General features: G+C 35.6%; 2 protein-coding genes across 7 annotated transcripts in view; one reads left to right on the top strand and one right to left on the bottom strand.

Annotated features, from left to right (window-relative positions):
* The window catches only part of LOC132142281 (ankyrin-2-like), a 54,272-nt gene extending 46,086 nt beyond the window's left edge, over positions 1-8,186 (top strand). The window contains exons 45-52 of the mRNA XM_059552035.1: positions 111-183; positions 379-2,595; positions 3,285-3,374; positions 3,877-3,960; positions 4,244-4,408; positions 4,547-4,720; positions 5,145-5,236; positions 6,287-8,186. Of these exons, the coding sequence (XP_059408018.1) occupies positions 111-183; positions 379-2,595; positions 3,285-3,374; positions 3,877-3,960; positions 4,244-4,408; positions 4,547-4,720; positions 5,145-5,236; positions 6,287-6,452 (3,061 nt within the window). The 3' untranslated portion in view covers positions 6,453-8,186. The remainder of the gene's footprint in view (positions 1-110; positions 184-378; positions 2,596-3,284; positions 3,375-3,876; positions 3,961-4,243; positions 4,409-4,546; positions 4,721-5,144; positions 5,237-6,286) is intronic.
* Positions 8,187-9,294: 1,108 nt separating this feature from the next.
* The window catches only part of LOC132142279 (calcium/calmodulin-dependent protein kinase type II delta 2 chain-like), a 29,932-nt gene continuing 26,446 nt past the window's right edge, over positions 9,295-12,780 (bottom strand). For 3 of the 6 annotated variants that reach the window (XM_059552030.1, XM_059552027.1, XM_059552031.1), the window contains 5 exons: positions 12,372-12,392; positions 11,213-11,288; positions 10,874-10,968; positions 10,561-10,789; positions 9,295-9,780 (listed from right to left, as the gene is read on the bottom strand). In XM_059552030.1, the coding sequence (XP_059408013.1) occupies positions 9,777-9,780; positions 10,561-10,789; positions 10,874-10,968; positions 11,213-11,288; positions 12,372-12,392 (425 nt within the window). In that variant the 3' untranslated portion in view covers positions 9,295-9,776. Of the gene's footprint in view, positions 9,781-10,556; positions 10,790-10,873; positions 10,969-11,212; positions 11,289-12,371; positions 12,393-12,780 lie in introns of those variants that run through there. The other 3 variants (XM_059552032.1, XM_059552033.1, XM_059552028.1) reach the window with 2 other exon arrangements.

Here is a 12,780-nt window from a genome sequence, read left to right as displayed (position 1 = left end):
ACTTGAAATGACATTTAAAGTAACGTTTACATTATCAGAAGCATTCAGTTAATCAGTCTTCTGGTAGTACACCACCTGGCCATTCACTTTCCACTCTCAATGTCTCCTAGGGACAGCTTCACCAATCCATGGCTGTTTCAAGAGGTCAAAAAAGAATCCACAAAGGAAGCCGCAGATGAAGAAGTAAGTTCATAGCATTGTGCATTTAAAACTTAATCAGAGGGTCATGTCCCAAATGTCTCAAGCCCAGTACAGACTGTACCCATGATCATCGCATGTGCTGTTTGGGTTTGTCTCTCACTGGTTGTAAGTATCCCTTGAATATCATCTCTTTGCCCTTGTCACACTTTTCCATACCTCATATAATTTATCCCATAGGTTTCTGCAGAATCTGAGGAGGATAATCAAGTTCAGTGTGAAGTTTCAGACCATGAAAATGTTTGTCTCTCTTCATCACCAATCAATGTGAAGACTCAGTCAGAATTCCACCAACAATCAACAAAGGCATCTCAGAATATCTTTGATTCCTGTCAGGTATCTAATGCGAGATTTTCTTCAGGTGAATATTCAGTTGTTTTGTCAACAGTTGAACCTGAACACAAAGTACCTGACCTACTTCAAAACACTTCATCAGTGAGTCAAGAAGAAACTCAACTCCAAGAAGAAAAGTATCAAGATGAAAGTTCTGTGTGTCTTGATCAAGTGTCACCTGTATACGAAAAAAGTGATTTAGAAAGCAATGAAAAATCATTAGAGGCACATCTCGTTGAATCTGATGAAACTTCAGACACCATGCAGTCGTCTCCATGTCATGAAAGCAAACTATCTGAAGTTGATATATTAGTTCCTGTGAGCGATCAAATAATAGGACAAAATATTAGTCCTTCATTTTCCCCTTATGCTCTTGTAAGGGAGGCTGATGAAGCTGTCTCACACAGTGTTGAGGTGAATCCAGGTGTTTCAAGAGTGACTCCAGACCTCATTAAGGTCTCTCCGGAATCAGATCAGGTCTTTCTTATCCCAGAAATGCTTGGTGATTTGGATCCAGTGCCATCATTGCAAAGCCATATAGTAGTAGAAAAAAATCATGTTGAGTCCTCTCCTACAATTGACTCTGCATCACTGCAATCATCTACCCATCATGAGATTACAGTTTTAAACCAAGAACAATGTAATAACAAAACCACCCCACAGCAACCTTCAGAGCCTGAAGTTGATCATAGGATAGACCAACAAACTGATTCCCATGAACATGAACCACATCTGCAACTATTAGAGTCTCCAGAGCAAAAGCCAGAAACATTAGGGGTCCATTGTGAAGATGAGGAAGATGAATATTGTCCTGAGAAGGGAAAAGTATGCACACAGTTGGATTTAACCACTGAACCTCTCATAGATTACAGTCATGGCTTTAAAAAAGAACTTTTCTCCCAATCTGAGACTGACCCAAATATGTGGATTCAAAGTGAAACTGAACAGCTGAGTGAATCTTCACCTTTCTGTTACTCTGACCTTAGTCCACAAACACCAGAAACAGTCATAACTTGTCAACATTTTGACTTCAGGGAGAAGTTTTCTGAACTTGAGTCAGCAACTATTTCACAGGAGGCTGTGGTATCCAAAGGTTTAAGACGACTTCTGTCTGAGTCAATAATCTGTAGTGCAGCCGAACAGTCAGAAGAAAAGCATATTAACCGGTGTCTCTCAGAGTCCTCTGAACCCTTGATGCTCCCTATGAACATGAATCCAGCGCTTAAGGAACCTGTGTCCCAGGAGGCAGGACTAGCTCTCTCTCAAGATGGCAGGGAGAAGGCCTTAACTACCAAAGATTCCAAACGACTACTGTCAGACTCAGTTATATCTGGTGCAACATCCCAAAAATCAGAGGAAAAGCACTCTGCCCGTTGTCTTTCTGACTCTTCAGAACCCTTGATAATCAGCATGAATTCAGTGCTTGCGGAACTTAAGAAAGCAGTTCAACCAGAACAGCCATTATCTGATAAAACTCTCAGCTCTGAGGTGAGTGTTTCATTAATTCTTGATGTATCCCAAGACTCATTCACAGGAGAACTACAATCAACAGTTGAAGAAACATCAACTGAGTCTCCCAAATCTAATGAAAATATTGAAATAGAAATCACTGATTTGCCAAAACCTGGCAAAGTTGAAAAACCAAAACACAAAGATTTACTAAGCATTGATCAACAACATGATGACTCTGACCTTGAGGCTTTTTTCGACTGCAAGCAGACCATTTCAGACAATTCTGAAGCAGAAGAGGAACCTCTGAAAGGCACAATGGCGCTGAGTGATGAAGTCTTAAGGTTGACTGTTCATGAATTACAACAACAACCAAATGTCAGAAGTCCTTCAGGATATATGCCATCCAATGAGAACCCTTGTTGGTCAATCAGGTCATCAGACAGTGAAGAATTTGAGGATTCTCACATCATCCACGAACCCAATGATGATGAAGAGGAGAAAGATGTTTACTTTCCATGTCAGCTGAAAAGTCTGGAATCTTCTACACGAACTCCTCAGGAGCTTCCTCCTCGAGGAGAGGCTGAGTATAATGATGATGATGATCTGAGGAGGGTAAGCATCCTCAGCATGACCTCCCCTCTCCATCCATTCTTCTCTGAGCTACCCTAATCTATTTCCCGCTGACTGAGTTTGCTGAAGGGATGGTGTTTGGTTTCTTTGAATTAACATTTTCACTAATTAGGTGGATTTTAAAACCTGAAAACCTTTGCTTAATCAAAAAAAAACAAAAAAAAACAATCATTTCACATTCATGCCTTAACACCATCAAAATCGCTATTAGCTTGTTCCAATATTGCTTATGCATGTACTACATTTATGACATTGTAAGGTCATACACTAAATATGCAGGATTTTGTAAGTAATAACTATATCGTAATATACTGTATATCAATTAAGAGTTGTTTTTGATTTTTATAGATATTTATACTAACAACTAAGCATCTGAATGCTTTTTGTTTTGAAGTAAATTTCTTACCACACAAGTGTTTTATACAATAAACATGTTTAAAAAAATGTATATTGTGTCAAGTTAACATTTTTTTTATTGCCTCTTCTGTTGTTAAAAAAAAAAAAATTGCCATTTGTCTTATTGATATTTGATCGTCTGATTCTAATAATGTTTAGTCTTATGGCATTTTAGCAGAGTGGGCATTGCATTTGTCAAATGTATTTATTTTTTACATTTTATATATTTCAGTCTTATATTATTGCATGATTTTTCATACATAATGAGTGGTTAGGAGATTGACGAGGCATTAGGTGTGCTGTCAGATAGCTCTGATGAGGATGTGCTGACCACCAGAGTTGTGCGAAGGAGAGTAATTATTCAGGTATATCTGTGACTGTAGATTGCTTGCTCCATTTTGGAGGTTCAGTGTGAAAGCTACTGTGGTGTTTCTTAGCATACATTTTGTGTATAACTTTGGCGTGGGCTTACTGAATAACCTATTACCAAAATGCTATGTGATGGTTTTTCATGCAACTTTATGATTTTTTTTGGAAACTGACTCGATTTTAAAATCCTGCATTTTCAGCTGTGACTTAACCTCCCTGCTTCTCAATGGTTTGTACAAGTTGTCCTTTTTAAACTAAGAATACATCCCATATCATATATTTCTAGAGTTATTGACCCTTGATCACCCCTAAAATGGACAACTTCTACACGAAGTGTACGCTTTTTTATATTGGATCAATATTTTCAATATTATTTCTTTATTCTTCTTCTTATGCTAACCCTAACCTTTATCCAAGCTGGGGCAGCTGTTTCCTGTTAGGGTAAACACTGCTTTAGCCATTGACATGTATTGATTAAGTGTCTGATTTCTTCTACAGGGTGATGATGTTCCAGATGTTCCTCCAGAGTCTGTAACAGAAGAGCAGTACACAGATGCACAGGGAAACTTGGTTGTGAAGAAGGTAAACATCTAAGATTTGCAGTATTCGCGCATCCATTCATCCATCCTTTAATCCATCCATCTACCATTTATCCATCTTGTAGTCCATCCTTCCTTTAATCCATCCATTTTTGGAAGCACTTTTTAATTGTCGACTTCTAGAGTTTTTACCACCTATAAGTAACTTTGCGATTATGTCAACTACCAGTCATCCATCCTTCCATCCATTCATCCTGTCATCCATTCAACCAACAAATACATCATATCCAATCAGACATGTTTACCTCACTCTCTCACATTCTCAGGTTACCAGGAAGGTCATTCGACGATGTGTCTCATCTGATGGGGTGGAGACAGAGCAGGTGAGGGTGGAGGGCTCCACCCAGCAGCCTATCAGCGTGGCACCAGGGGACGGATACTCGAAAGTAATAAAGAGGACAGTACTGAAGAGTGAAGGTCATCAGACAGAGGTGTGTAATGCTTTGCTTATTTAATCATGTAATAAAATTAATGAAACTAAATCAGCTTAATCTATATTTAATGTAATCTCTTAACTCAAAGATATGGCTATTTTAAAGTTTTGCTAAATGTCTTTTGTTTTATTTCAGGTGACTTTCCATGAGAAAGATCGCATGTTAGCTTCAAAGGGGGAATCTGCTGTAGGCCAAGAGGTCAGACAGGTGGTCCAGACGACAATAACACATGGAGAACAGCTGGCAAAGCACGAGGGAGATCCTCTCCTAACCACGGACCTGCCCTCTGCCCGGGATGACTTCACCCAGGTGAGCTGCCCAGCACAGCAGTCATTCCTGACATTTCTACAACATCAGATTTTACATTCTAGAGTTACCTCTGTTGTAGCATTATGCCCATAATATTTATTTATTCTAGCCAAAAGTTCTATCATAGTTTGTGCCAGATTATCACCTTGATATGTTACACACATCTGTTCTGACTATTATAATATCATTAAAATCAGACTGACAGAAGAAAAGACAAATAGAGCAAATTGTTTACATTTCTAGGATGATGACTGGATGCCTAAACTGAACATGATTTCACCACATTGCATGTGATTACAATGTTTACTGTGAATTCATGCCTAACTGTTCAAAATATAGTATTAAAGCATTCATGATCATCTTAGAAATATAAGATTTTGTCATGATCATCTTAGAAATAAAGATTTTTGCCTCATTCCCTCAGGCTCTAAGCTACTTTGGAGGTTTTAGAAAGGTTCAGATCCCTCAAGTGGTAGAACAGGAAATACAGCAGCCTGATGGATCTGTGATCAGGAGGTTTGAGAGACATGGCATGGCGTTTGTGTGTATATTAGTGTGACAGTGTGTATATGGGGGGCAAGTAGAAGGGGAAAAAATCTTTACACTATGTTCAAAAAGTGTGGTGTCAGTAAAAAGTTTGTTTTAAATGAAGTCTCTTATGCTCACTAAGGGTGCATTTATTTGATGAAATAAACAGAAAAAGCATTAATATTGTGAAATACTATTGCAATTTAAAATTACTTTATTTTGTATTACTCCTGTGATGGCAGTGCTGAATATTCAGCAGACATTACTCCAGTCTTTAGTGTCGCATGGTCCTTTAGAAATCACTCTGAAATGCTGACTTAGTGCTCAAGAAACATTTCTTATTATTGTCCGTTGAAAAAAAAGTCCACGATTCTTCCACAAATAGAAAATTCAAAAGAACAGAATTTAGTTGAAATAGAATTTTATATATACACACACACACACATATATATTATATATATATATATATATATATATATATATATATATATATATATATATATATATATATATATATATATATATATATATATAAACATATATATATATATATATATATATATATATATATATATATATATATATATGTATATATATATATATATATATATATATATATATATATATATATATATATATATATATATATATATATATGTATATAGTGTAAAATATGTACAATGCTTTACTGTAAATCTTGATTAATTAAAATGCATCTTTTAATTGCTAAAAGTAATTTCTTTATTAATTAATTAATTTCTTTAAAAAAAAAAACTGATCCAAATTTTGTTTTGGGATTTTATAGGGAGTTTAGAACTTCTATGTTTGCAGTGATGTGTGTATATTTATTAACAAAGCATGTCTTTACATTTTAATTTTTTCTAATAAAATGTTTTCTTCCTGTTTCCTATAAGAAATCTGAATTTACACTTAAAAAAAGTACTATGGTATTTTCATGTTTTTTTTCTCTTGAAACCTTTTGGAAGGACAGAAAAGCATTGATTTCTGCCCTCTTTCTTTATTTCATCTCACTCACAGGACGAGGATGCAGAAGTCTAGAACCCACAGGAGTTCAGTAGAGAGGAATGCTGGGGGACAGAAGCGGGTGTGCGTGGAGCAGATAGACGATCAGTCTGAGCCCCATGACAACCTACAGCATCACCTCCATCACCTCATTCACCACTACTGTGCCCAAAACGACTGAGAGGAATAGAAGGAGGAAGCTGAAGAGAAGTTTGAGTGATAGTTTCCCCCTCATTTTCCTCTCCCTATCTGCATCGCTCCTCTCTTTGAGTCTGTCCACCCTCCTTACCACTCCTATGCACCATGCTCATGCAATCCCAGAGTGCACTTCACTCCTGCCACTTCCAGTCTTCCTGACCAGTCAAGCTGGATGTCCACCAAGTTTAAGTCAACAGACAATATTTTCTCTCTCCTTATTTTCCACAGTTTACCAGAATTGTTTATCTGTTTGTCTTTCAATGTGACCAACTGGTGTCCTTTCCTTTCCTTCCTTTCCTTTCCTAATCCCTCAATTATAATACTAATGAAATAATGAACACAAACACACAAACAAAAGAAATCACAATAACCAAAAAAAAGTTTTATCAAAACAGAAAAAAAAAGTCCTGGTTGTTCATACTCAGAACATTTAAGCTTGAACTAACAGAACCTGTACTGCACTGCCTACCACAACTTTTGAATATCGTTGCATTATATCGCCACATAATGCCATGCTCTTTTGATCTCAATGGTTGAGATGTCTGAAATCTTCTTGCCTTCTTTATCAGCTGTTGGGATATTGTGTGTCTGTGTATTCTGTCCATGGAGAGTATATATAATATGCATTTTTAAAATGACTGTAGATCACATTAGCCAACTGTAAGGATAATAGCAGGCATGCTTAGCTAGCTGCAGTCACTTATTAATAACAGACTCTTTCTATGGTTAGACGACTATCTCTTTCCTCTCAACCCTCTCTTTGTGTCTGTGATCTGTAGCAGTTCTATCATTATCATCATTATCATGACATCTCAGTAGAGCTTTTTGTTGCAATAGAACAAATTAACATGCGGCTTATGGTTTAAAGTTAATTTAGCAAGCATTTAAAAAGGGACTCAGGAAGGTAGAATAAAATTCATGTGATCAGTTATACATAAGTTATACATATGATTCTATTTGTAACTTTATGAATTTAGAATTTTCTTTGAGTATGTGTGTTTGAGTGTTTGTAAAAATGTGATTTTTCTTTTCAAATTATATTGATTTTGTTCTGTACATATTGCTCAATATCAGTATGTGATGAGGAATCTTGCTCTGAGGTATTTGTGATGGTGATCGCTTTTAAAAAGATGTTACTGTTTCGGAAGTGAGGATAAGGGATGTATTTTTTTATTTTTAAAGAGTGTTTTATTTTTATGCATTTCATTTAGATACTTTGTGTGTTTTCATTAAACATAAGTGGGAATATTCTCTTTACGGTTCAAATAGCAGGTTGGCTTCAGTACAGAATGTTGGGAAGTTGTAATATTCAAATAACTTTTCCTTTTTAAATGCAGATTAATACAGCGGTGTTAGCAGAAGTAGTTTTTTTCCTGCTGATCTGAGGTCAGCTACTGTATGCTTTTTTCCCCCCTTATTATAATTTGGGTTTGGGAAACTGGCCCTGGAACAGCATTAAAAGTCATCCTCTAAACTGAACAGTGTCATAAAGTTAAACACTGCTACTACTTTCACTGTGACTGGCCCACGTTTGATTTACTGAAACCGCATTCTATGTCTGTGGAGATAAGAATATGCATATATATAGTACATAAATATCTATCCTTAAAGGCATGTATTAGTTTACTATATGACTTTTAAAAAAGACATTTAAACACTATACCTTGGCTGCAGTGTGTGTATATGGCTGAACGAGAATAAAAGTGTGTAAGTGTCACTTTATGGTCGTTATTTTATGGTTGGATTTAAAGAGAAATTTGAAACATGACATCATGCATACAGTACATATCACACATTTATTGAATTTTTTATTAAATATGTTGATTTGCTAGCGCCACCATGGCAACAAATTATGTAGTTAACATCCTCATATTGGCATTGAGGTTCTGTAAGTATCAGCAGAGAAAATGTCTTTAAGAAGAGAAAAGGGAACACGGAGAAAACGGAAAGCATGGTGTTGGCATAGTCCAGTAGTGGTGAGGTTTTTCCTCAAGGAAGACCAATCCATTGTGACATCACCTTCTATGACATCAGCTTCCAATTGAGTGGCGCACAGACACTGAGTCGCCACTAAGGGCAGTGTGCATGCTTGTAAATCAGTCTCGGCTCACTTTCGCTCTTCTTGCCATGGGCGAAAATAATGTCAGGATAAGTGAAATGCACAAATATGTGTGAAAATAATACATGTAGTTTCTCATAAGCTACTTATATTTGCTTTTCTCATACAGCCATGATATAAAGTGAAAGGATAATATTTTTACAGCCACTCGATATAGGAAAATTAAGCTACATAGGTCTGAAGGTAGCGTGATACTTCTAGATATGTTGGGTCATAATGATGATAAACGCTGTCATCATTGCCATCATTACCATATCAGATCCTTATGATATTGAAAGAAATAACCATGAATGGTTAAATCCATGAATTACACATAAACAAGAGCAAAAAAAAACAGCATGGTCTTTCAAAAATGCATTACCCTATGCTTGTCAATGTTTCATGTATCATATATGCTACATTCTCTTTGATATCTGTTCTTTTTTCTCATATTCTATGACATAAAGGTAAACATACAGTCCATATCAGTATTCTGCAGTTCTCTTAAATCAAGTAAATCAGCCAAACATTGTAAGCTAGCGAATATAAACAAAGCTTTTTGACAGCATTTACTAATATATATATATATATATATATATATATATATATATATATATATATATATATATATATATATAAATTTTACCATAAGCCAGAATTTAAAGTATGTGTTTTTAAAAGTTTCTTAAAGGTTTTTTTTTTTTTTTTTTTTTTAAATAAAAAATAAAAGATATTTATTTTATCATTTTTTATCTGAACGATCACGACATATGTGCATCACCAGAACAATAGCAAGCTCAATATTAACATTCTTATCTTTCAAAATTTGATATATTGCACACACATAAATAGACATAAAAATACAGTACAGACTTGGGGAAAGGTGATTATCTTTACATATCTTTACATTTAAAATGCATACCAAAACAGCTTAAAAAATGAAACAGAAAAGAAAATGTTAAAAAAAAATACTGTCCATATATGCGAATGGCCCTCAGGTTTTGGTGTAAGTGATGACCTCTGGAATTCTCTGGTCCATGTGCGGTAATATGTAAATGACCTTCGTTGGGGGAGGGGAGAGGGGAGATGGGCTGGTTGTTGGAACGCGGGTGTGGCTTAGGAGACACGCCTCCAGCTTGACTGACAGACAGTTGGGTTTTTGCTGATGGTTTCTCCTCAGTTGGAAAAAATTGAAGCCTAATATTCCAATTAACTACAAAATATACACACAAACAAAAACACATCAATAACATTTAGAAATAAGCATGATATTAAATTACAATGAACAAATTCCTCTAAATTATGAAGTCATGTTAATGTATCCTTTCTTCAGCACTAGGCCACTAGGAATAATAACAGGTTACAACATCCAGGCCATTATTTCAAATATACACTACCATTAAAAATGGTTGGTAAGATTTTTTTTATTTTTTTTAATTATTTCATTTATTTATTTGACAAAGAAAATTTAATATTGTGTAAATTATTATTGCAAATTAAAATAACTGGTTTCTATTTTAATATATTTTAAAAATGTAATTGTTTTATTCCTGTAATGCAAAGCTGAATTATCAGCAGGAGTCACGTGTCACGCGATCCTTCAGAAATAATTATAATATGCATATTTGGTGCTCAACAAACTTTTTCCATTATTATCAATGATGAAATTTTTATTTTTGTGGAAATCGTGATCATTTGTTTTCAAGATTCTTTGATGAACAGAAGGTTCAGAAGAACACTGCATTTATTTAAAATAGAGACCTTTTACACTCACTTACGATCAATTTGCATCCTTTGCATCCTCAAAATGCATCCTTACCAAATAAAAGTACAAGTATTTCAAATGTTGGATTTCTTGAGAGGTCAGACTCCGCAGAAATGTGTTCAAATGAAATGATATAAAGCTTTTCATGCATTTTCCTTTGAATGACCCTTTTGTGATCTTTATCATTATCATAAACATTAAACAGTAGAGATGCTCTATGAGTCTTACTTGATGGGCACGCTGGGTGCTCCAGAGCGATGGAAGTGTATGTTTAGCCACTTGCCATCTCGACGGTGCCAGACACGGGTCTCCTCTGACTGCATGGTGCGTGGCATCCCACTGCCGTCCATGTACTGGGTCAGACGGATGTACGCGATACATGCCGCATCCTCTCCGATCAGGTGCACATGGGGGTTCAGCAAGATAGTGTGTACAGGTTTATTACCTTTGGAAAGTGCTAAAGGAGATGACAGAAATACGACGATCAAAATACTGTTGTAATCACAACTCATCAAGATTGAAATGTTATCGATCTAAATACCGTTCTCAAAGTAGAACCGGTGGAAGTCATGCCCCTCCACCAGATTTCCCAAAGCTTCTGGCTCAAAGGAAGTAAGGCCAGGATCACAAATCTTTCTGTGAGAAAAAGAGTAGAAAGTGAAGCTAAAAATGTCTTAATTTGTGTGCAGACGTTAGTCCAAAAGCATTCAAATTTGTCTAAAAGCTTCTGAAGCTTTTATATAGTGAGGCTTGGTTTTAAATATAGATGGAGCATACCATTAAATATAATCTCAGTAATCAAGAGAAAATAAAAGCAATGCATTAGTGTTCTTAAGAGGGGCTAAGGTTGTCATGGCGACAGGTTTGTGCGTTCACTCACGCGTAAGCCTCAAAGTCTCCGTTGTTGATGGATTCAATCAGCTGTTCGGTCACCTTTATGATCTCCTGCTTTCGAGCTGAAACACACAGAGATGTCTAGCGTGTGAGTCAGACACCCTCATGGCCTGAGAATCAAAATGATCAGTCAACATCCCAACTCATTTCTGAATTTATGCAATCCACAAAATGCAAACCTTTGTTTAGAAAGCACCAGACAAAATTTACAGTGCACCTTTATAGCTTCTGTCTTTGCAGGTATTAGATAGCTTCAGGGATGGGCGATATATAGAACACTTGCAATGATTCATAAATACCTTAATTATTACTGATAGAGAGTTTGTGATTAGAATCCTTTTTTGTCTGCACTCTCAGGAAAAACAAGGTACAAAGCTGTCACTGAGACTGTACCCTACGGTACACAATCTAAAAGATACATCTATTTACATGATTTATCACTAAATTATACATATTTGTACCTAAAGCGTATATATTAGTAGCTAAAGTGTAAATAAAAGAATGTTTTACTTTTGTACTTTTTTTCTGAGAGTTCTTTTTTATGAATATGAGAGTGTTTTAATGGCATTCTGATTTAAACTTCACTAACGTTTAGTAATGTACAAAATGTTGACAGAGGTGATAAGTTTGATTCATTGCAATGAATCAGATCAAATTGCACATTTCAGTGAATCAATTCGAAACTGATTCAACGATTCTTTTGCGTCGGGCATGTTCACTGAAGTATATGAACTGCATAATAAATGCAGGTAATGATGCATTTAAATAAAATATACATTCATTTTCTTGTGTTTTTTTTTTTTTTGTGAAAAACAGTGTGGGGAAACCTGCCTAAGTAAGAAAAAAAAAATTGAACGAATTTTATTGATTTATTGATTTTATATAAGATTTTATAAAAGGTTATATCGCCCAGCCCTAATTGGCTTCCACCGAGGTTGTGTGAATTTGATATAATGACTATGCACAATCTAGTAGTAGTTGCTCTGTTTACTGTATTATTAACAAGAGGCAATTTTGACACTTGATAAACAAAGGGCACCCAAAAGAACTCCTAGTGCTCTACGATGAGTTTCAGAATGAGCAGTGTTTACTGGTGGAAAATCACAGGCAACACTTTCATTCAAAGTATCAAAGTTTAAATTTACCTTTATTGATAACTTGGCAAGCTAAGGGACAGCAAAGAGATGGCTCATAATTGGTCAAAAAGACAATTTCTTATGAAAGCACCAAATAAAACTAGTGCAATGTATCTATGTCTACTGATGATGACATAATAACTCCAGCCCACCGGGCAAAAAGACGTTAAATGTACTTTGTACTTTTAGTATTTAACAGTTCATTTCATGTGAAATATTCATTATTTCATTAAATCACTCATTCTCCAGCACTGAGTTTATGGTGTCTGCAAATTAATAGATGAAAAGAAAAAAAGGAATGGATACGTCTGCTAGCTGATGTCTTTCGCCCGGAAGGCACTGAATGACAAATGAGATGGAAAAGGGTTTGTGGCTTTCAAATGAGAAAAAGAGGACTTTACTTTTCTTCAGAAAAGCA

Source organism: Carassius carassius, chromosome 6 (genome assembly GCF_963082965.1).
Source record: "Carassius carassius chromosome 6, fCarCar2.1, whole genome shotgun sequence".
Classification (NCBI taxonomy): domain Eukaryota; kingdom Metazoa; phylum Chordata; class Actinopteri; order Cypriniformes; family Cyprinidae; genus Carassius; species Carassius carassius.
The sequence above is the reverse complement of the archived record's forward strand: the minus strand, read 5'-3'. Positions and strand labels throughout refer to the sequence as shown.